At 46.1% G+C, this 25,019-nt stretch overlaps 1 protein-coding gene across 5 annotated transcripts in view; it reads right to left on the reverse strand.

Annotated features, from left to right (window-relative positions):
* Positions 1–25,019, reverse strand: part of RNF166 (ring finger protein 166) — a 28,817-nt gene that overhangs the window by 629 nt on the left and 3,169 nt on the right. The window contains exons 2-7 of one of the 5 annotated variants that reach the window (XR_006275052.1): positions 16,073–16,229; positions 13,159–13,271; positions 11,216–11,330; positions 10,144–10,251; positions 8,216–8,365; positions 253–8,121 (exon numbers count right to left, since the gene is read on the reverse strand). Coding sequence is in view for 3 of the 5 variants with exons in the window: in XM_038368417.2 (XP_038224345.1) it covers positions 8,056–8,121; positions 10,144–10,251; positions 11,216–11,330; positions 13,159–13,271; positions 16,073–16,229 (559 nt within the window). In the remaining 2 variants the exon portion in view is untranslated. Of the gene's footprint in view, positions 1–252; positions 8,122–8,215; positions 8,366–10,143; positions 10,252–11,215; positions 11,331–13,158; positions 13,272–14,332; positions 14,616–16,072; positions 16,230–25,019 lie in introns of those variants that run through there. The other 4 variants (XR_006275053.1, XM_038368417.2, XM_043494902.1 and 1 more) reach the window with 4 other exon arrangements.

A 25,019-nucleotide genomic window follows, 5' to 3' on the forward strand; every position in this document is an offset into this window, starting at 1 on the left:
CAGCAAGGTATCAGAGCAAAGCATTTACATACCTTGAGATTTAGACTGGAGGGTGCTCATCTCCCTTTGACATGCACATAACCGTGTTAATAAGAGATTCAAACACGGTAAGTGGGAAGATGAGGAGTGTGGGAGGGGAAACAGACCCACCAAAGGTCTACTGAGTGGGTGGGAGGTTCTGTTCCCATGAGCTGACACTGTCTGTTACCCCAACTTGTCCCAAACTCCCAAGAGATTTCAGCCCGACACCAATGGATGAAACTGCATTTATTGAGAAAAATGGTTTGCTACAAATACATCATTGATTTTTTCTTCAAAAAACAGTACGTCTCGTTAAAAGTTCTATTCATATGCAAACCAGTCACAACACCACACTGAACAGCATGACGGTCACCAATGCCAAACCCGACAGAGAACAGGCAACACGGGGGACTCCTCTGCCTACACCCAGAACCGTGGGCCCAACAGTCTCGCATCTCGAGCAGAATCAGGAGTTCAAGGGGAAGAAGTCTGGTGATTCGCTGTGCCACATGGAATTCTGAATGTAAACCCCTTTAGTTTATGTTATTACACATAACTGATGCAAAGGGAGCATAGTAAATATCCACTTAGCACATATATCGGGCTTTTCATCCATAGCCTTGAAGTGCTTTACAAAAGCAGGTATCATTGCCCCTGCTACAGAGCTGGGGAAACTGAGGCACAGAGAAGTGGCTTGTTGAAGATCATACAGGAGGAGCCAGGGATCGAACTCAAGCCTCCACTCCCAGCCCCACAAGTCTATCCACAGAGCCATGCTGCCTTGCTAGCATCTGTTGCACCTTCCCCTTCCCCACCTCCAGTTCAAATCTTGGGCCAATAAATGCTGCCATTCATAATTTATACCACAGAAAGGGGTCCTCGCCAGCAACCCGCTCAGGATGCCACCCCCTGCCCCCCTTCTGGGCAAAGTCCCTTTCAGAAGGAGCTAAGAAGTGGCACAGACTTGGCCACAAAGCAGCATGAGCTCTTTATACATGGGACCCAACAGTACAGTAGTTACGCAACAGTACAGGCCAGGGGCAGTGATCCGGATACTGGACTGGCATAAACAGGAAAACCAGACTCTTCCCAGGTTGTACATCAACTCCTTTCTTCCTGGAGAGAGCATATATTGCAAGGAGGTACCATAATCTTCAGGAAATCCAGTTAACTGTCCCCAGGGCAAAAGTGCAGTGACCAGCTAGGAAGAAATCCTCAGGGAGCCAGGGGGCCTATGGTTTTATTCACGTCTCCCAGGCAGTCCCACATGACTAACTCCCAACTCAGGAAACTCCTCAGAGCAGCCTCTGCTAAGGGTTTGCCCTTTGCTCATGTGTTGTACAGATGACTGCAGGTTCCTCCGGGTGAGAGGGTGGGGGAGGGACAGCTAGCCACTCGGGAGCAAACATGCATTGCAATATTTTCTGTTACTATTTAGACTGAGGTGGTAAAAATCCTGTATTACTAGAGTGTGAGCCTAAAACTCGGATAACAGGGTGCAGGGAAGTACCTTGGTTAAGCCCCGAAATTGCGCTCTTCAAACTAGGAATGTAGAGCAAAACTTTCAAGAGAGCCTGAGTCCCATCAAAAGCCAATGGCACTGCTGAAAGTTCTCTCAGGCCCCAGTCGGACACAAAGCAATCCTGGGAGAGGATGGCTTCTGGACTAGAAGGCAGCCACCTCCTACATCTCAGTGTGGTTGATGAACGCTAACCCACTCCCTCCCCTGCCTGGATTTTGGGTGAGCAGGATGAGAAGCGAAGACATTCACAACAAACTGATCGGTACGGATCAGTGTTTAAAGGTTAAGATGGACCCAGAATGGGAATGAGTGAACTTAAACATAGGCCTTTTAAGGGCTGGGCTCCTGAGCGTTGTGCTAATCCACCGAGTACTAGCTGAGACACACTGTCCTTGCACAGGGAGTTCCTCACAGCCACCCACCCTGGAGATTCTCCCAAGCGGCAGCTGCTATTTCAGCTGAACACCACATGGTGACTTGGTGTGCCCCGTTAGCAACCTTTGGCTGAGACAGTCCATCAAGGGCCTTTCTGCCCATATCTGACGGCTGCTCCCCATCTGCTTCAAAGAGTTTTTCCACAACTCCAGAACCCTGGCCAGCATTCTCCCTTCACATTTGGGCAACTGCAGAGGGCAGAACAGCTGCTGCACCTGCCAATGTTTCACTCACTCCAGTGGGAAGAGCTTCAGGACACCTGGAGTATGAAGGTGCCACATAAACCTAAAGTCACCCATGGAGATGCTGCTAGAGCTGTATCGTATGAAAAAACTCTTTTCTCTTGCAGGCCGTGGTGCGTTGCAGGTCTGAGAGCCATATGCCATTGACGTTCGTGTACTCGATAGCATCTCTGTGTATTTCCACTGAAAATATTGATATAGTATATTGCACACCACCAATATACCGGCATGCATTGAAAGACGGCCTTGCTTCAGCACAGTTCCCTCATTTAGCAAGTCCAGATTAGCCAGCTGGAAACGAACAGCCATTTTGAGCACAGAGTGAATGATTTACAAACATCACCAAATTGCTTAGGTAAAGAGATCTCAACAATTATACAGTTGAAAAATGAACTGTTCTTACGACACTCAGCTGATTTTGAAAGGTGATATTTCCCATTTCTATAGCACCTTTCATATGAGGATCCCCTAGCACTTTACAGAGGTGGGCATCACCCCCAAATAATCCCTAAGGTGGGTATTGCTCAGGTAGGGAAACACAGATTAGGAGGCACAAAGATTAAGTGACTTGCCCCAGGTCACCCAGCTAGTGAGTGGAGTAGTAGAGACAGACTCGAGTGTCTTGGCTTTCAGCTCCCTGCTCTAACCACTAATCCTTGTTGCCTCACAAGTGCAATTGAACCTATGGCAAACAAGACTTCTACGGTAGCACATGAATATTTCTTGCATGACAGCACACATTCCAGAGACATTTACACATTTCACTGTAAGATGCGCATGGCTTCAGCAAAGCACGGGGCTTTTTCCAACGGCATCTCAAGGGTAATGACAAAATGCAGCACTTAAGATATATACTAGACAGGCTTCCCCTAGCAAGTGTGTAATTGTTGCTCCCCCTAGAGGATTCGGCTTGTTATAACAAGACAGCAAACAATACAAAGATAGGAACAAACTCCATGATAGGAACAAAAGTTAAGGCAATTTGTCACCTGGCAGGTTGGGGTGAGACAGGCCTAGAGAAAGTTAACAAGGTTTATGGTTCTGATTCTTCCTCATCACACTGGCCAACTCATTGCCATTCCTGTTCCCAGCACGAGGTTTGCGTTTCACAGTCCTGCGCCACCACTTTGAACAGAGATCAAGCACATCCAGCCTCAAGCCATAAGTAAAATATTCCTCCTGGCAAAACTCCCATTTTCTGTTAGACACAATTTACATTAAGACAAGACTCAGACACCCTCCCCACTCCCCATGCCTTGAAAGCCAGTGCAAAACTGGACCCCATTCTATATACTACATTAAGAAAAGAAAAGTTAGGTAGGTTTATTAAAGCTTATATACTATAAAGGTATGTAAGCTCTGCAGCTTAATACTGCTGGAAGAGAAATGGGAACAGATGAGATCTGACGTCTGTGAAAGGTAGAAGGCTCTCATTTGAGAAAAGCCCTCTGGATTATATTTCCACTGCCCTCTTTACGTTGCACCTGCAGCAGTACAGATTCAAACCCAGGACAAACAGCCTGCTGGCAGATGGCTGGGTTTTAAGGCTAGATCAACAAAACCTCCTTCCCTAACCCTTCCCATCTAAGTGAAGCAAAACAAGCAAGGTTAACAGCACTGTACTGGGGAATTTCCCATTCTGATCTCATCTTACATTCAAAGGCAGTGATTTGGGGGCAGTTTCCATCAGTCCCTGGGTTTGCAGTAGGTAATTGCATTCAGCTATGTTGGTAGGTAACCCACTTACAAACTAAGCTTCCAGCTTGGAATGAAGTGGCTACTGAGATGTTTAAACTATCACCCCTAAGACGATTTGGCATGGCTGTGGAACAGCTCGCAGCGACGGTTTGGTGTCAGATGGCGAGTATCACGCAGCCAGAGCAATGCTGAAAGGAAGGTCTGCACAAGCCAGCTCCCAAACGCCAGGAGATTAGCTAGCTGCCATGCACACCCTGAGAGTCCACAGGCATCAGTGCAAAGTCGTGCTTTCACCCAGCAGAGCACCCTATCCCTCAGAGGGAATGTACCAATGCTACTGCCTGCAATTGGTCCCAGACTATCAAAGTGCGGTGCAAAGTAGGTTGTGTTCTAGCATGTTGGGAAGGTGGCAGCTGCTTTGCAACAAAGGGAAAAGGAGTCAGTGGGCAAACCAGAGGCAAGCAGAGCCCCTCAGCAATTCTGGAGAAAGGGTTAACCGTGCGTGCTAGAGCAAAGGTCCAAAGATGATAAATAAGGGTTTGGAGATGGAGATTCCCACCTAAGAAAACGAGGGGATCCCTCCACAAGGTCCCACAGCACCAAGTGGCCTTCTGCCAGTGTGCTTGAGATTGGACCACCATAAGCCAGGAACTTTAGTAGCACAATGTGTCCATATTGGGAGATCAAAGGCAGGAAGGTCAGCAAGCTGCAATGCTCCTTCCCTGGGGTGGGGTTATAGGATAGCCTCCTGCACTGCTGCAGATGGAAGGATTCAAGGTAGGTCAGGTGGCAAATAACAAAGATCACAGGATAAAAGAGCAAATAGAGAACAAAAAAGTGACCCAGTGACGAGGCTGATTTCAACTGTGATGGGAAGGAACAGGAACCAGGCACAGAGCCAGAAAACAAAACGGCTAAAGCAGGAACAGATGGATGGAGGAAAGGTCCCCTTCCAAGAGGCCCACACATGGCCACCAGCCACACAACGCCTCATGCTTGGACAAGTTTAATGGCCTACATTACATAGATCAGACTAGAGGTTCTAATGGCCTTTTCTGGCTTTAAGCACCCTGAATGTGAAAGTACAGTGTCACCCAAACACCCATGGGATGAGCGAATCGCAGCACCTGATGAATCCTGCCCCTTCACATTTCACAGCAGGTTATGAGTGGACAAGTTATCTATTGCTGGGTTGTGCTCCTGACCATGACTTCCCCTCCCGGGGCACTGGAGGAGAAAAGCTCCCAGGTCCCTGGAAGTGGCAGGTGCTGGGTTCCAGCTCGCTAAGCAGGAATGTACGTGATTTACCCGTTTTGTGTTTATAGCTCGGGAAGCTACAGGATGTCTCTTAGCAGATGGGAAATGAAATGGTCCTAGATGGACTTTGCCCTGCCTCCCACAGGACTCTTCCCCAGAGCTCATCAACAGAGAGGCTTGTGGATACCAGCCAGGAACTTTGTTTTGTTTTATTTGTTTTGTGCTGCAGAGTAGGATGTCCAGTCCCTATAGAAAGGAGGACCCAGCAATGGGGATCCCGGAGGCCAGTTAAGGATGGGAACTGGCGAGTGACAAGCGGCCAGTTCTCCTTGGCTGGGAAGAAAGGGGCTGTGTGCAGAATCGGTCTGAGGCTTGGCATCTAAGGTGGGGAATGTCAGGCCTCAGGTCAGTACAAGGATTAAACCAGTGTTACACAGGCCCATTGAAAGACAGTCAATGCAACATCACCAATGACCTTTAAGTCACAGACCTGAGCAGAAACTAGACACTGTCAAAACCCCCAGCACTTCCTTCCAAACCATGCTGGCTGGACAAGTTAACTGAATACACACTTCTCCCTGCCATGGAGAGGGCACCCTTCTCCAGTCATTCTGTTTCCCAGCATTGCTAGCCATACTATTCCAAAATGAATTTCCACTCCCTTAAAAACAGGATCAGCCCAAACCTTTGGTCAGATCTTCCCTATTCCCAGAGAGGCGCCTGCACCCTGCGAGGAGCAAACGAGGAAGTGATCTTCACAGCGCTGAAGGACTAAGCAGGTCTGATTCTACACTACAGCAAAGCGTGGACCTGAGCATGCCCAGACAGCCTCCTGGCCCCCAGGAAGAATGCATGCAGCTAGGTCTAAGTTTCAGCCACCCCACAGACGTATGGTCAGTTACAAACAGATCTCGCTCTTCTATCTGATTTCAGGACCTGCCATGCCTCAGACAAAGGGCTGTTTGAGTCGGTGTGGTCCTGTCCTCAGACAGAGCCAGCACCAGATGCGGGTTTAACTCACACCCAATGGAGAGTTTTGCAGTCGCGTTCTTATAAGGATTAATGCTGTAAAATTAACAGTTGTAACAGAAAAAAAATCTGGGGCATGACATTTATTATAAATTATCCGACTGGTATCACTCCCGGTCAGCTCCCAAATCTTTGCCTCAGGATCATGGAGACTCAATCAATCTCTGGGCGGCTGCTGAAGAGCATCGGTTTCCCTCTCCATAGGTGACTAGAATCTAAGTGAGTCCCTAACTACAGTTTACATGCCACAGCCCAAGGCTATATTTGCACACTATAAGTGCCATATTCACACACATTAGAACTCATAGATTAATCAAAAGCTTTAAGAGACCTAAAGTTAGTACTAATATTGGAAGGCAGCCTGCTTGTCATGCTGTACTGCATGCACTTTTAAACACCAGACCACTGCTGAACTGAGCTCTGCCAAGCTAGGACCAGATCAGCCTCCTCACAATCCTAGCCAAACAGCCCATCCATACCAGAAGCAAATGAACAGCCTGGAGTCAAGACGCTAACTGGCCTGCTCCTTGATAATGCTAATGGGGCTGTTGCCCCAGAGAACACCGCCTCTGCTGAACAACTCACAGGGCTTTGCATCTGGGAGACGCATACAGCTTGTAGCTAATTCACAGTTTTTTATTTTCTTTCAGAAGTGGATTTGATCCATTGACCAATACCCCTGTTAATGCCTGGTGAGTAACTCCGAGTACCGCCCTCCCATCCTTGGGTCACATGGCTGATCCAGCATGGCTGCACATCAGCATCATCATGGGGGTGGAGGGACGGGGAGGGGGAAAGGAAAAAAAAAAAAAAAAAGACACAAAAGCAAAAAAACCATAAACACAAAAAATAAATACAAAACAATGCAACCTTTCTGTTGCTCAGGCGTGAATGGAAAAGAGCCCCTTCTCATTTCCAGGTTCCAGCAGTTCCCCACCCCACCCCCCAGTTCTTGAATCCACAGCATGTGTTTAAAAAATATAATTTTTTTCTTAATAAGGTTCCATAAAAATACTATTGTTCCTAGTCAAACACAAATATTGCAATATGAAGAGTAACTGTTTTGATTTTTGCTCTATAAAACGTGAAAAGGTCTCACACTGCTTAATGTAAAAAAATGCAAGAACTCTAGTATCACAAAAGCCAGTACAAAATGAGCAAGGGGAAAGAATGCCAGTGGCAGGACAGTTCAGGATTCCTTCCCATTTCTACCTAGCTCTTTTTAATAGACCTGTCATCATGGTCTCAGAGCGCAGCAGGTTCGCGCCCAGATTTAGCCCAATGCACTTCGTTGCCTCTGGCCGTCCCTGAGCAGTGGCAACAGAGCTGAGCAACAGACTGCTCATGCCCTCGGGAGGGTGGAGGGCCAACATCTCAATAAATACTCTTACAAGGTTAAAAAACGCTCAACGCTTTAAAAAAAAAAAAACTCAAAACCCCATGGTTGATAAGAATTGAAAACTAGGGCATTTTACATAAAATGCATTATTGTTTTACGTACCCATTAACTGCAACAAATATGAGGAGCAACGGTGCCAAAAAGCATCTAATAATAAATAGATATAGATATATACTCCGTATATGGATATGAAATGCCCAATTGGAAAAAACAAACATTTGGTAAGGTCACCTTTGCCTCTTCCCATCCAGCAGGGGTCACTCTCACCAGATCATGCTCGCTCACCGTTTCATTGTGCAACAAAAGATTCCACCTTATTAAACAAGGTGTGATTTAAACAGAGATGGGCGGCCTAATCTCTAGGGGATGCAGCGGGATGAACAAGTGTCACACTTCTCCTAGCGGAAAGGCGACCTGTGCAAAGGATCCACACCGCTGCTCAGCAGTCGCCGTCAGTTCTCCGAGAGGGAGAGCGCCAATGCAGCCTGCAATGCAGCTTCTTCATCAATATTATAGTCCTGGAAAAAAGAAGAGTGAACAGGTCAGAGGGGCTGACGAGGAGTCAATGCATCTCTCCCTGCATCAATGAGCTGTCTGCCCGGGTGCTCGTACCTCCTGTGACATTCCCAAGAAAGGACCAGAATGCCAAGCGGAAAGAATCTTCACATTGACCTTCCTTTCGGATCATGGACACTGTCAAAACAGCCACATGATTATAAGAAATCTCACCTGTGCAATTACTGCCACCTCAGACAGGCCAGACTGGGAAGAACAGGAGATTAATTTACTTTTCTAAGCTTATTTCTTGCATTTTAAAAGGACAGTGAAGTTAAACTGGTCAGTTCTATCCTCAGTTTCACTCTCTGGCTTGCCTACACACAGCAGGGAGATGCAGCCAATTGAAAAGGTTTCATTTACAAAGTCAAAAAAGGTTTCTATCAACACCACCATTTTTTTTTCCAATACCCAAATTTGGGCACAAGCTCCATGACCACGAGGATCCTTTGAAAGATGAGACGTGCAAATATTTCAAAGCTTAGTATCTGTCCTCTGAGGTTAACAGTCACTCTGGAATCTAATCTGACAAACGATAATGGCAGATACAAACAAGAGTTTATCTACAAGGTCCCTGGAGCAGAACTGCCCTGGCTGTAGCCTTCAAGGGGAGAGTACCATCCCACACCCACACAAAAGATTAACAGTGAGGGAGACCTGCCAGAGTTCTCATTTGCGCACCATACCAGAGAAGGAGATGGCATACACACACGTTGTGCACGTTCTGTATTTCTGAATGGTCTCTGGAGCTCAGATTCCAACACTGCTGTGCAAGAGCCTGTCTCACAGTGTGGGGCTGGACTCAGCCAGTCCAACGTTGTACCACGCTCCTTTTGGCCACAGGCCCCACAGCTGTTTGTACAACACAGGCATTTGCTTATGGCCACAGCTTGGACCTTTGCTTCTGGTGAGATGACAGTACAGCCTGGCCAGCCTCTCACGGATGGAGATCTTCCTGAGGCTGTCTGGAACAGTGACTACTCCTACAGAATTACCACCGACTCACTTCTCTCGAGTCCCCAGTGCAGACTGTGAAGGGAGCTCGTGCTGCGTGCCAAAAGGCAGTGTGGAGCCTGCCAAATGCAGCCCAGCTCCTGAATTAGTGGATTTACCTCTCTCAAAAACCTTGTTCGTTAAAAATGAGTCAAGCTCAGGTGAGATTCAGCCTGCATGTAGAGGCTGGTATGAATTTGACAGCACATTTGGCTGGAACTTTGTAGCCCTAGCAGGTTTTCAGTGACACTGCTCTTGCTCATTTCCCAGTGTGTTTAAATGGGACACAGGAGATGATAGAAAGCTCAAATACTCTTCCTTTCCCAACTACCCTGCCTGGCCTCACTGATCACAACCTGACGAAGTTCATCACTCGGACTGTCAGATATTGGGGGCAGGGATCTGTTTCATGGCGTGCAGCTCCAGGTCCTAGCTCCCTCCCAACGGCCTCAAGGTACTACTGCAATAACAACACTAAAGTGGATGACCCGGATATGGCAGCACAAGCAACATACAGCCTTCTCCCAGAAGTGCAGGCCACAGGAACAAAGCTCAGCCTTCAGACAGGACCCCTCCCCCCCAACCCTCCTGTGTCCTGCTAGGAGGGGAACTTCATGCTGTTCAACACAGATTCTTGCCACAGCCTATTGCAGAGTCTTGCTTCACCAATCCAACATGCTATTTTGTCTCAGTATAGATGTGATTTTATCTAAAAGGCCGAAGTTATTTCAAGGCCACTTAGCTGGTTGGGACAGATACCTGCGATACAGAAGAAAACCTTTCCCCCTTCTGTTTCCCCACTAAAAGATGCCAGTAACTGATAGCTCAGCATGAAAACTGTGCAATAATTGCACATAAAAGTGGCGTTCTCATTTCTCATATGGGCCAGCCACATGTGAAGCCAACGCCAGCTGATTAAGGGCTGGAATGTCGTCAGTGGGAACAGGCCAGGGCCCTAAGCAACTTGAACTTTGATCTGCAGCAGTACTCACCACAAAGGTGTCATAGGAGAACTTGTGCCTGTGTAGGAGATGCTGCAGGAAGTTGGCGCTCTTGTAGCTGGGGTCCCCCCAGGGCATCGCTGAACAGACTGGGCACACCTAGAACATACAGGGGAGGAAAGGGAAGTCATGAGACCAGCAATGTGGTGCAGTTCTTAAAACTGCTGCCTGCCACCCACAGCCCAAACACTAGCAGGACTACTTTTCCCTTTTAACTTCTATCAGTCAGAGGCAATTTCTGCAAACACACTCCTTCAAGACACACTGTGCATCTACACAAGCTGGAGAGCTAGGCATGTTGGTTAGTGCTGGAAGCCTCCAGACTCAAAGGGCAGATTTTTGTGATGGCCTAGACATTATGCATGCTCACACATTTCCCACAAGGGCACATGCAACTGTGGGAATGGTGCATGAAAGCGACAGACAGAATGCTGAGCACCCTCGGGGATGTTCTAGTGGGTTAAAGAGGTATTTGCAATCTGGAGATGGTCCCTTTTAGCACTGATGGGTGTTGAGTGCAATAGGCTCAGGACCAGAATGGGACAAAGGAAAGAATCAATTAAATGCAGAGGGTTCCCTGCCAAAAAGCTGTGATCCCAATGTGAGCTTGAAGGCACAATGCATTTAGGGACACAGAAGAAGCTCCCATCTCAGAAGCACGTGTGACCTTAAAGTCACAGCCTATTGTAGTGGAAAGTGAGTGGCAAAGCAAAACCACTAGAGAGTTAGGGAGACAGCACTGAAATCTAGGCTTAACCCAGTTCTTGCTCTGCAATGCACCTCGAGCAAAGCTAATAGATCCAGCTCTGTATCTGCCTGTCAAACAGATTTAACAAAGATTAAATGAGTTAGAAATGTGGATAGTACTTTATGCCCAGAAGCAGATGTGTGCGCCTGTTGATTTTGAACAGGGGATTGATTAAAATACACAGAGACTTCCAATTCACTGGAGGTTACCCCGCTCCCATTCTCTGCCCAGTAAGAAGTTCATGAGCAAAGAGTCGGACATGGAAATCAGGGCCGCGGTGCCAAATACTCGCCAGTATGCCCAAGGAAAGCTCACCACTTTGTTGGGGTCATTGCGGTGGTTCTCCATGCAGTGCTTGACCAGCTCTTGCTGGTCCAGGTTCCGGGCTCCACAATAAGGGCAGACAAAAGTGGAACGGTTTGGAATATTGCTAAAAAGAAACAGCAGTCAAGAATTCAACACAACAGAGACCAACAGGGAAGAGGACAGATGAAAACAGAAGTGGCTTCACAGAGACAATCCGACCACAGTGGACTCAAAGGATCTGATACACCATGAGTCACTTCCTCACCACTGGCACCAAACACCACCTTAGACTGAAGGCAAAGATTTTGATCACATGCTGATGCACCTCCAGTGGCTTCAGTGGACTTACTCCATATTTACATCACAGTCAGTGTACCCATAGGATTATTTTACTAGCTATTATATCCTACTAATTCAGCCAGCCGTATCAAACAACATGTTTCTCTTTCTGAATTAATCCATTTCATTCTTATATTTTATCAATATTAATTCCTATGAAATTAGGATGTGTTGAGGCATATTATATGTGTTTCCTAATAATTATACATAGAATAAGTTTTGCTGAAATGCAAGAAGCCTATTGGCCTGTATCTGGTAAGATCCGCTAAAAGTATAATCATTAAAGAGTAAGTCAGCATAAAAGCTGGCAAACTTTGGCACAGACAGGAATGGTCCATGAATTTTGGGGAATCAAAGGGAAGAACTATACACAACACTGAATGGGTTTATCCAGTGTCTGCAACCGGTTGGTAACCGAAGGGTACAACACAAACCTGGATGTCGCCAAGAGAGCCTAGGTTGGCAGTTTTTGGAATGAGATAATATGTAGAGAGTAAGTGTCTTATCCTATAGGTTAGTGGATTATGAGTACCCATTAATTTCTTAGGGTACAGAAATAAGATTTGGGTATAGTAGGTTGGCCTGAATTGTATAGCATCAGGATCCTATAAAATACCTTGTAAGGATATCATAGGGAGCTCTTTTAGGCTTTAGCCCTTTCTTTTCTTTGTTCTCCTATATTCTACAGACTATATTTTTATCTACCTGTCATTCTATCTTCTATCACGCTATCAGCTCAGCTTGTGTAGTATAGTATAACTACTCAGCACTCCTAACTATTGGGGAAGCAAGAACCATCATGTTATCGGGCATACCAGGAGTAAGGCTGGTCCTTCACCTCCTATTACTGGGTCCTCAAGGAAGGGTGAGAGTACGTTAGGTTAAGATACTTGTAATAGGAATGGAGTTTTGGAATTCTTTTACTGTTTTGCAGTCACAAGTTTCATAGCATTTATTATTCTTTTGTTAATCTCAATAAAGTTTTTATCAATTTGGTATTGTCCTCAGTGTAAGTGTTTGTGCCAAGCACCCTGAGAGTCCTCTCCCGATATAGAGCTCTCCGAGTTCTTGGACCCTGCAGTCTGAACTGGACAAAAACCTATAAATCTTCTGGTCGGATGCGATCAGTGATGAACCATAACAAATAACCCATAAAATTCAGGTCAACACCAGTGACAGCAGAATCAAGTTCAAAGAGTGTTTGAAGTCTAGCTTAGCTATTTTACCAGCTATGCAGTTTACTTTCTGCATCTCTCCCAGCTGGCAAAACAACAGATTAGTCAATTTCCTTTTTGTTTTCAGGCAGTTTCTAGTCTTTTCCGCTCATGCACTAGAGCAATGCTGTACAATGTTAGAGCTGCAAATGGTGCAGGGGAGTCTTATTTGTTTAAGAAAAAGCTTTTCCATTGGATTTTTTTTTTTTTTTAAATCATGTAGACATTTGTGTTAGGTCAGGTTTTGGAAAAGCCTATTTAGAAATCCCCTAAAATTCAAGGACAGATTTGACCTGACAGTTTCTGGTTCATCTTGTGGCACTGTTTAAATAGCAATTTGTTACAAAAACGAAATGGGAGGATTCTCCTGTGAAGTAGCTGAATTTGGTATTTTAATACCTGGGAATGGGCTGGGAAGTTGGGACCACTGGAACGAACTTTGGGCAGTTGGCCATCTGCTCTTGAACCTTAGCGCAGGATGAAACGTGGGATCTCATCTTCGCTAGGGTCACCTAGAAAGACAAATAGAGGGAGAAAAGAAAAAAAAAAAAAAGATTATTGGAGAGCCAGGAAAATCTTTGAAAACTTCATGGATCAAGGGATGCACTTCTCCAGAAAGAAGAAATCAAGCCAGATGCCACACTCGCAAGCAAACCAGAAAGCAGCCTCCCCAAACCCTTTCTGACAGGCGTCAGAATACCGGAGACAACTAGGATTATTGCACATCAATCTGCACCAGTGTGGAATTGCTGGGCCAAAGCATGTCTCATTATAGCCAGCTAAAACAATCAGCCAACCAGCTACAATGAGGAGATGCAGGATTTCGGGGAAGTGGGCTGGGTTAGTCTAGCTGATCCCAGATACTGCTAAGAAAGCCCATTTCCTTTTCATAAGACCAAAGCAAGTCATGGTAGAGCTCTTGCCCTTCAAGGCAACCCAAACCTTAGAGTCAAGTTCTCAACAAGGAACAGAAATGCCAAGCTCAAAGGTACACAGAGAGTTATGGAGTTATTCACTTGACAGCAAGTGAGGTGTTGAAGCAGCAGAGGGAAAGGGTCTCAGTCCCCTAGGTGACAGGTATCCACATCACAAAGCCACCACAAACGAACAACTTTACTGCCAGTCTCAGAGGCACCAAGGTCTGGATTATCCCAGACAGTCCCTTCACGGCAGGGCTGAGGCATGATGGCAGGACAATGCCCTAGTTAGACCTACTCTCTGCTGTGGTCTCTAGGGCTGTCAATCCAACTTCTTTCACCAGCTCTAAAGGGAAGAACATCCCACTCTGTAAGGTTGCTAATACACAAGAGATGAAACACCAGCTGCACCACTTGAGGTTTGTCCCACTCTGTTCTTATGTCGTCCCAAGTCTCTCTGGAAGGCTCCACTGTTTTAATAATGGCACTAGTCTTCTGCCAAAGGGTATTAGGACAAAGATGTTTCATCTGAGCACAGCACCACCTCGCACAAGGCAGCCAAGTCAGTATAGCTCAGATATCTCCCCGCCCTTCCTGCAGCGGCCCTGTGGGTTCATAAGAACCAACAGCGCAGGATTTCACAAAAGGCCATAAACCTAAGCTCTCAAGTTGAGTAGCATTGCATGTGAAACTCAGCCAGCCAACCAGGAGATCCCTCGGGTGTAACCACCAGCTGGAGCTTTACCAAGCATGGTAGCAAGTATTTTGGGTTCCAGAATTTGATCTGCTTCATGAGGAGTGTTCTCTGGAGTCTAAACATCTATGTTAAATTGAGTGGCAAAAAACTACGGTAACACAGAGTTAAAGTTGCTTGGTGGTATGTCGTCCCCTTGCAGGACATTGTGTTGAGCAAATCTCAAATTTAGAAAAGCAGAAAATCCACAGGTTTCAGAGTAGCAGCCGTGTTAGTCTGTATTCGCAAAAAGAAAAGGAGTACTTGTGGCACCTCAGAGACTAATAAATTTGAGCACAAGCTATCGTGAGCTACAGCTCACTTCATAGGATGCATTCCTAACAAATTTATTTGAGCATAAGCTTTCGTGAGCTACAGCTCACTTCATCGGAATGCATCCGATGAAGTGAGCTGTAGCTCACGAAAGCTTATGCTCAAATAAATTTGTTAGTCTCTAGGGTGCCACAAGTCCTCCTTTTCTTTTTAGAAAATCCACAGTCAAGGTGGCCCACGCAATCTTAACTCTGCCCTCTTTCAGCAATGGCCCAATACATGCAATGGCCCCATTACTCTGCCAACCTCAGTGTTATTGAAATGTACAAGCTCTTCACCTCCTTTTACAACCCATTCACTCTCACCCACAGGATTCCATCTAACACGATTAAAGAACAAAAACAGAAACCATTGGGGTCCATTAGCCACCCCCTGCCTCTCCTGGGGCACAGCAAATTTCAAGGAACCCAACTGAGCACGTCCCATTTTAGAGGAGTTAGGAAGTTCAACCTTTAACACAGAAGTCTTGACACAACCTTAACTACCGTGGCGCAACTTGCCACTATAACCATGCACTGGTGCTGAGGAATTTAATCTACCTCCCTGCAGGTCTCTGCACCATTGCTCAGCCAGCAGTAAACTCCTTACCAAGACTACTAGGCATGGAGCTCTGTGCTGATTCCCAATACAGGGAGTGGGGAGATGATCATTACAGGGAAAGGATGTATTTTAGTAGAAAACGGACAACGTTCGTCTTGTAGAAAGTGTTAAGCAACAGAGGGAGAAAAGGGCCTAGGTTCCCTTTTTAAAAGATGCATCCACTTAATAAAATATTGACTTTGGCCTGCAAGAGAGCGTCACTAATACTTCATAAACATTCCCAAGTTAAGCCTCAGCAGTTCTGATGTAGGACGCATTATCCCCATTGTCCAGATGGGAAACCGAGGCAGAGAGAGGGTAAGTGACTGACTCAAGGAGACACCATGACTCTGTAACAGAGCTAGGAACAGAACAGAACCGAGCTCTCCTGACTCCCACTCTGGTGCTTGGAGTACAAGGTCGCCCTTCCTGCTATTTGACCGCCTCCCAGACTGGAGCAAAGGTCAGGTTTTCTTATAGCGGTGGGGCACCCAGTTTGTTGTACTGCCCTGAGGTTCCAAGCCACATGCCTGGTAGTGGAGCATCCCACTTGCCTCCCATTCACAATCTTTGGGGATGCAGGAAGTAACTCCCGAAACAGATACTGTGCTCAGACATAAACCAACATTCATCCGAGCACAGACAAAACCTTCACTAGCACAATGGCCACACGGGGTGTCATCCATACCTGTCCTGCCCCCACAATACCAGTTATGGGGCAGTCTCAACTGGACCCGCTCAGATGGATTACCTTCTTACTGCACCCTCTGCAGGGAGCCTTGTAGGAGGACAACTGCTTTTCCACATTGGAGGCCTTCTCCACCTTTTTGGGGTCAAAGGGCATGCGGCAGAGTGGACACAGAGGAGACGGCACTTGGAGACATGGTTGCAAACATTCCCCGCAAAATCTGGAAAAGAAACAAAACCATTAAGTTGTTCAGAGGAGAACTGTTATTTATCACAGCCCAGACCACTACAGGAGCCAGCAAACAGAGTTGTAAACAGCGGAGTTTGAGTGGGAGTTCTGTTGGAGGAGAAGGTATTTTGTTGGAGGAGAAGACTAACAGGACTTAGCTGAGAAGGCTATGACAGACCAGAGGCAGCGGTGATAGTGACCCAAGTAGTGGAAGACACAATGAAGATGACTGGATGTGGAAGCTGCGGCATGTACATGATCCTGGAGGGGGTACCTGAAAAGAGTTTTGTCTGAGTGAAGTGCCACCTGATAGAGCTGATGGAAGAAAAAATCCAAGGATTGGAGATGTAGGTGGAAACTCTGGTTGAGTTTAGAAGGAGGTTCGAGCAGATGATGGAGCAAAGACATGAGGAGGCCGAAGAGAAAAGCTCAGACTTGCAGGTGGAAGCAAGACCAAAGAACTCTGAGGGGAGACTGCTGGGTGAGGAAAGTGGACAGTGGAAGCATGTGACTAAGAGAACCAGGCAGAGGAAAAGAAGGGCTAGTAAAGGAGAAACAGAGCTCAACAACAGGTCTGCGGAGTTAGAAAATGAAGAAGGGTCACAGCACATGGTCACTGAAGGTGAGAGGGTAAGGAAGAAGAGAAAAGCAGCTAGTCCTATAGGAAGAGGGCAAGAGTCAGTGGAGATAAAACCACCAAATATGAGCCCCAGGAGGATTCGGGATGGGCTGCAGAGGATTCCTATTGTCCCTTGCAATCAAGAAGACTTGCAGCCAGAGGGAACAGGGGATAGACTGGAGAATCACACCATCGCCAGGAAAAGGCAGGTCTACGTGATTGGGGACTCCTTACTGAGAAGGATAGGCAGAATTGGAACAAGAGCTGATCCAGAGAACAGAAGGGTGTGCTGTCTGCTGGGTGCTAAGATACAGGATGTAGATCTGAGGCTGAAGAGGATCCTAACGGGAGCAGGAAAGAATGCACTGATTGTCCTTCATGTGGGAACAAATGATATGGCTAGATTCTCGCTGGAACATATCAAGGGAGACCATGCCAGGCTGGGGAAGATGCTTAAGGAAATAGAGGCTCAGGTAATCTTCAGTGGGATTCTGCCTGTTCCTAGAGAAGGGCAACAAAGATGTGACAAGATTATGATGCTCAACAGATGGCACAGGCATGGTGCTACAAGGAGGGCTTTGGGATGTATGGCCACTGGGAAGCATTCATGGACAGAAGACTGTTCTCTTGGGATGGACTTCACCTGAGTAAGGAGGGAAATAGACTTCTAGGATGGAGGTTGGCACAACTGATCAAGAGAGCTTTAAACTAGGAATCTAGGGGAGATGGTTGGGAGATGTCCAGGTAATCACACAGGATTTTAACATCGAGGGGGAAGAAAACTAAGTAAGAAAGGATACGGTGATGGGTAGGAGAATGGACATAAGGAGGAAGGCGTAGTGTACATACCAGTTTGTTAGGTGATACTGGTGGTAGAATGTCTGTGCCTAATCGGGTAAAGAATGTGAGCAAGGCCAAACAGCAAAAATTAAGATGTTTGTACACCAATGCAAGGAGCCTAGGTAACAAAACGGAGGAACTAGAGCTACTGGTGCAGGAAGTGAAATCAGATATTATAGGGATAACAGAAACATGGTGGAACAGTAGTCATGACTGGACTACAGGTATTGAAGGGTATGTGCTGTTTAGGAAAGACAGAAATAAAGGCAAAGGTGGTGGAGTAGCATTGTATATCAATGATGAGGTAGATTGTAAAGAAATAAGAAGTGATGGAATGGATAAGACAGAGTCTATCTGGGCAAAAATCACATTGGGAAAGAAAGCTACTAGAGCCTGCCCTGGGATAGTGCTTGGGGTGTTCTATAGACCGCTGGGATCCAATCTGGATATGGATAGAGACCTCTTTAATGTTTTTAATGAAGTAAATACTAATGGGAATTGTGTGATCATGGGAGACTTTAACTTCCCAGATATAGACTAGAGGACAAGTGCTAGTAATAATAATAGGGCTCAGATTTTCCTGGATGCAATAGCTGATGGATTCCTTCATTAAGTAGTTGCTGAACCAACAAGAGGGGATGCCACTTTAGATTTGGTTTTGATGAGTAGTGAGGACCTTATAGAAGAAATGGTTGCAGGGGACAACCTTGGTTCGAGCAACCATGAGCTAATTCAGTTCAAACTAAATGGAAGGATAAACAAAAATAGATCTGTGACTAGGGTTTTTGATTTCAAAAGAGCTAACTTTAAAAAATGAAGGAAATTAGTTAGGGAAGTGGATTGGACTGAAGAACTTGTGGATCTAAAGGCGGAGGAGGCCTAGAATTACTTCAAGTCAAAATTGCAGAAACTATCAGAAGCCTGCATCCCAAGAAAGGGGAAAAATTCATAAGCAGGAGTTGTAGACCAAGCTGGATGAGCAAGCACCTTAGACAGGTGATAAAGCAGAAAGCCTACAAGGAGTGGAAGATGGGAGGGATTAGCAAGGAAAGCGACCTTACTGAGGTCAGAACATGTAGGAATAAAGTGAGAAAGGCCAAAAGCCATGTAGAGTTGGACCTTGCAAAGGGAATTAAAACCAATAGTAAAAGGTTCTATAGCCATATAAATAAGAAGAAAACAAAGAAAGAAGTGGGACCGCTAAACACTGAGGATGGAGTGGAGGTTAAGGGTAATCTAGGCATGGCCCAATATCTAAACAAATACTTTGCCTCAGTCTTTAATGAGGGTAATGAGGAGCTTAGGGATAATGGTAGGATGACAAATGGGGAGGAAGTTATGGAGGTAGATATTACCACATCCGAGGTAGAAGCCAAACTTGAACATCTTAATGAGACTAAATCGGGGGGCCCAAATAATCTTCATCCAAGAATATTAAAGGAACTGGCACATGAAATTGCAAGCCCATTAGCAAAAAATTTTAATGAATCTCAGGGGTTGTACCGTATGACTGGAGAATCGTTAACATAGTTCCGATTCTTAAGAAAGGAAAAAAAAGTGATCCGGGTAACTACAGGCCTATTAAAAAGAAAAGGAGTACTTGTGGCACCTTAGAGACTAACAAATTTATTAGAGCATAAGCTTTCGTGAGCTACAGCTCACTTCATGAAAGCTTATGCTCAAATAAATTTGTTAGTCTCTAAGGTGCCACAAGTACTCCTTTTCTTTTTGCGAATACAGACTAACACGGCTGCTACTCTAATACAGGCCTATTAGTTTGACATCTGTAGCATGCAAGGTCTTGGAAAAAATTTGGAAGGAGAAAGTAATTAAGGACATTGAGGTCAATGGTAATTGGGACAAAATACAACATGGTTTTACAAAAGGTTGATCATGTCAAAAGGTTGATCTCCTTCTTTGAGAAGGTAACAGATTTTTTAGACAAAGGAAATGCAGTGGATCTAATTTACCTCAATTTCAGTAAGGCATTTGATACGGTTCCACATGGGGAATTCTTAGCTAAATTGGAAAAGATGGGGATCAATATGAAAATTGAAAGGTGGATAAGGAACTGGTTAAAGGGGAGACTACAGCGGGTCACACTGAAAGGTAAACTGTCAGGCTGGAGGGAGGTTACTAGTGGAGTTCCTCAGCGATCAGTTTTGGAACCAATCTTATTCCATCTTTTTATTACTGACCTTGGCACAAAAAGCGGGAATGTACTAATAAAGTTTGCAGATGACATGAAGCTCGGAGGTACTGCCAATACAGAGAAGGACCGGGATATCATACAGGAAGATCTGGATGACCTTGTAAACTGGAGTAATAGTAATAGGATGAAATTTAATAGTGAAAAGTGCAAAGTCAGGCATTTAGGGATTAATCACAAGAATTTTTGTTATAAACTGGGCTCATCAGTTGGAAGTAACGGAGGAGGAGAAGGACCTGGGAGTACTGGTTGATCACAGGATGACTATGAGCCACCAATGTGATATGGCCGTGAAAAAAGCTAATGTGGTTTTGGGATGCATCAGGCGAGGTATTTCCAGTAGAGATAAGGAGGTGTTAGTACCGTTATACAAGGCACTGGTGAGACCTCATCTGGAATACTGTGTGCAGTTCTGGTCTCCCATGTTTAAGAAGGATGAATTCAAACTGGAACAGGTACAGAGAAGGGCTACTAGGATGATCCGAGGAACGGAAAACCTGCCTCATGAAAGGAGAATCAAAAAGCTTGGCTTGTTTAGCCTAACCATAAGAAGGTTAAGGGGGGAGATGATTGCTCTCTATAAATATATCAGAGGGATAAATACCACAGAGGGAGAAGAATTATTTAAGCTCAGTACCAATGTTGATACAAGAACAAATGGATATAAACTGGCCATCAAGAAGTTTAGACTTGAAATTAGACGAAGGTTTCTAACCATCAGAGGAGTGAAGTTCTGGAACAACCTTCCAAGGGAAGCAGTGGGGGCAAAACACATATCTGGCTTCAAGACTAAACTTGATAAGTTTATGGAAGGGATGATATGATGGGATAGCCTAATTTTGGCAATTAATTGATCTTCAACTATTAGCACTAGATATGCCCAATGGCCTGTGATCGGATGTTAGATGGAGTGGGATCTGAGTTACTACAGAGAATTCTTTCCTGGGTGTTTGGCTGGTGAGTCTTGCCCACATGCTCATGGTTTAGCTGATCGCCGTATTTGGGGTCAGGAAGCAATTTTCCTCCAGGACAGATTGGCAGAGGCCCTGGGGATTTTTCACCTTCCTCTGTAGCGTGGGGCATGCATCACTTGCTGGAGGATTCTCTGCACCTCAAAGTCTTTAAACCACAATTTGAGGACTTCAATAGCTCAGACATAGGTTAGAGATTTGTTACAGGAGTGGATGGGTGATATTCTGTGACTGCGTTGTGCAGGAGGTCAGACTGGACGATCATAATGGTCCCTTCTGACCTTAAAGTCTATGAAAGAGCCCCATGGCATTTTGGTTCCCCCCAAAATGCCCCCTGACACACCTACTCATAGGAAGCCCTGCCTACTGCCTGCTTGGGGGTCCCTCAGTATAGTAACGCAGGAATTGATCCCACACAGATCAACAGAACTGTTTTCTCCTCAGACTTTAGGAAGCTGGTAGGAGCTTTTTGTTAGCCACCAAGGATCTAGTAACATCTATGAGACCTAGGGGCATGGAAATGGTTCCTCCAAGTAGATCCAGCACATAGGTAGTTCAGCCTATTGAATCTCCGTGCACATCAATGCACTACTAATACACAGAAATCAGCAAGTCCGGACTCCTGTTTCAAAAGCAACATACTGTGCATCTGAGTTGCAGGCCTCATGCAGCCACCTCACTCCACTTTATGAGGGCATGTGGGGGGCTCATAGGCCAGCTGGAGCAGAGACTCGAGTCTTTCACCTGTTTGTTCCTCCTGGCCACTACTCTCCTGTTCTAGTTTGCCACCTTCCTCCTGCATAGTCTAGACACTTTCCTGAATTCCCCAAACAAGTCACAGGGCTACTGAACCTACTGACCAATTTGCCTTCTCCAGCAGCTTCTCCCTACCATCTGAAAACGGATGTTCTATACATACAGAGACTTCTACAAGTACCTCCAGAGACAGAGCTACCAGAGCACCCAGCCAGGCTGCAATGGCCAAGGGTCCAAAGAGAAGATCTGGATGTGTCCAGAACAGAGAGCTAGTGGGCGGGCCTTCTAAGTGGAGGGGGGACTTAGTACAGAGCGGAACTTGCCCATTGCATGCACATGACCACAACAGACCACAAACACGCTAGGTTTCCTTCCCCTACAGGACGCAGGTTCCTCCCCAGTAGCCAGCGATCATGTGTCAGGCTGCAGCCAACGTAGCACCTGCAGGGGCCAACCCAATGTGGCTAAGAAGTTCAGGCTGTGCAACCAGGTCGGGCTTTGCATTTACCCCCATGGCCTCTCACAGAAAGATATCTTATGCTACAGCCTCACTGGGAGGCATCGCTGAGAATTAATGAGGTTTCAGATCACATGCACAGGCTGGTGGCGAGAGCCAGCGATGCTGTCTGGGGGAAAGTCAGCTCCTGATCCTTGGTTCCCAAGCCTGCAGGAATTAGGAGTGTGACAGTCAATGGACTTGGCCCTTGGGGAAGGGGACACCCTTCTACCGTCTGGTCTCTCATTAAGGAAAACATCTCCTTCATTGACCCAGTGAGTGAGGTTGGTTTGTTCCAGGCTGTTTGCACAGCTGAGCTGCCAGCTGACAAACTGTGGTGATAGTAGCCACAGAGGTAAACAGAGGTGTTCAGCTAACCAGACAATAGAAGGCGAGCAAGTGACATTCTTGCCACACTGCTCCTTTAAACCAACACAGAGTACCTGGACACTAACAAAGGCTAAAGTTACGTATGCTTCTGCTCATGATACCGTCCATCCAGGAATTCACCTGTGCCCCAGGCTTACACTTGCAAGTCCAAGTGAGGAACTACCAATGTGACTGCCTTTCCATGGTAGCTGCAGGGTTAAAATTCCACATACCAATTTAGAAATGTCCAGACTTCAAATGCTGGAGAGGAGTGACCACTCTCGCGGGCTGAGCAACACTATTAGAACCTATGGCAGCCAGCCTGGGACAGGCCGAAGGGATGTTGGGAATATCCCCAACAACATTTCTTCAGTGAGAGTGAATGATGGTTGCACCACCTCTAATGTCAGGCCTGTCTGTAGACATGTAGTGATGAGGAAGAGCGTTCGGGGGGGTACGTGCCAGAAAGCAGACAGGAGCCTGTTGCCCTTTGCAGATTCCATGCTGCACTAAACAGCATCACATGAATAAGATCTAATTGATCTCCATGTGTACCCATGCACAAAATACGAGCTGGGAAAGAGTGCTCTGCTATGAGCCCCAGATGAAGGGCAGGAAGCATTAGACCAGTGATTCGGAGACCCACAGCGAGGCAGCAACACCAAGTAATGTGCTTTCACTGCAGATGCTCATGCAATGCTTTTCAAAAACAAGCCATTTAGGGCTTCATGGGAGGGAAGTAATAGGCCAGGACATGTTGAGATTAGGCTGGAGATCACCTTTCAAAGTTCTTATGATTGCAAAAACAGGGACCTCAAATCAAGCGCCGGAGAGGAAATTCTAGGAAATAAACTTTTCTACTGGAAACATGGCTATAGGTGAGTGGGGGAGACAAAAAGGGCAAACGGCAAATCTCTCTTGGTAGTGCACCAGTCTTTCCACCGTGAACTGATCTGTCCAGAGCGGAACAGCTAGTTGGCCGTACCTTTTTATCTTGAGCAAAGGGAAAAGTGTAGACATCTGTAAAGATGAGCTGGGATCCCTGCTGAAAATAAATTGGAAGCTATAGTTTCAGCATGGAAAGTTTCCAGACAGCTATATTAAGAACCCGCTCCCTCTCTTGCTCACCCAAGACATGCTCAACAGCTCTGAAATAGACAAAAAGAATCTGCAATTAATCCATAATTCTTTAAGGTCAACATGCAATTGGTTTATTGTCTGCTCCCCAATAACACAGAGTGGAGTTTACCCAACACCGTCTTGCCGCCCACAACTAACTCTTGGAGTGGGGTTGGATGTTTCAATTTAGAGCTAGGTGGGAAACGTTTTATTGATCCCATGAATACCTCAGAGTTGGAAATCCCCCCCCCCCGCCCATCTCAAACTTCTGCACTAAAACATGGAATTTGTTGTTGTTCCAAGTCAATCAGAACGTCTTGTTTTGACTTTATCTTTCTTCTCTACCCTGTCCTACTTTAATTAATTGAAATTTCAAATCAAAATGTCATATTGAACCAGACAACCAGCATTTTTCATTTTGAAAATGTCAAAACAAAATGTGGGGCTCCATCATGTGCTCCCTGCGCAATTCCAGGCAAGTTGCTTCATCTCCTTGTCGCAGTTCCCTATTAAGAAATACTATTGGCCCCATTTTGCATTCTCCTAGCCTTTGCCTGTCTTGACTACTTTGCTAAGCTCTTCATGGCAGGGACTATCTCTCACTATGTGTTTACACAGCACACTAAGGTCTTGCCTCAGTTGAGGCCTGCAAGCATGATGGCAACACAAGCAAACGATAACGCAGAGCACTGTGGTACATGCCATTTCCCACACCCACCTCATGCCACTTGCTTAGTTTCCTGCCACTGGCATGAGAGTCCTCAACGACACCCCCCAGCTTGGTGCAAAGATGGACTCTCTCACACATTGAAGGCAGCCGGTGTCCCAAAAGTCCTGCCAGCCTCTCTGGATCAGTGGCATGAGGACAGGGTAATAGATGTGTACAAGCAGCTCCTGCTGGAAGGCAGAGTTCACATGGTCACTACCCTGCCCCTGAACAAAAGCAGGGAGCCATCAGCGAACCTGCCTTCCACCCAGACTCCTCTCCTCAGCAGCCTCCAATGCAGCATATTGCACAGAGGGAAGGCCCACAGGATCCTCTTAGGGTCTGTTAGCACAGGCAGCTCACCAAGAGTCCAGCCTATTGGACAGGCAGGGTGAGGAATCAGGTTAAACAGTTTGGTCACCGACTCAAAGGCACTTTGGTCAAATAAAGCCACAGCTTCTCCACATCCCTCCGCAACGCTGCCTTTGCCATCACAACTGACAGCTCTCTCTCAGGCTCCAGTTTTAGCTCTCACAACTTTTTCCTAGTGAAGACAAGATCTAAAGCCCTCATGTGCACATTGGTCACCTATCCTTAACTCCTGCAATCTGCTCTCAGTCTCCCTGCTTCTCCCTCCAGATGCTGCTAGCAATCTTCATCATGTCTCCAACCACCCGTGCAGACTCTCTACCACCTT

The sequence above is a fragment of the Dermochelys coriacea genome, chromosome 12 (genome assembly GCF_009764565.3).
Source record: "Dermochelys coriacea isolate rDerCor1 chromosome 12, rDerCor1.pri.v4, whole genome shotgun sequence".
Taxonomy (NCBI): Eukaryota; Metazoa; Chordata; order Testudines; family Dermochelyidae; genus Dermochelys; species Dermochelys coriacea.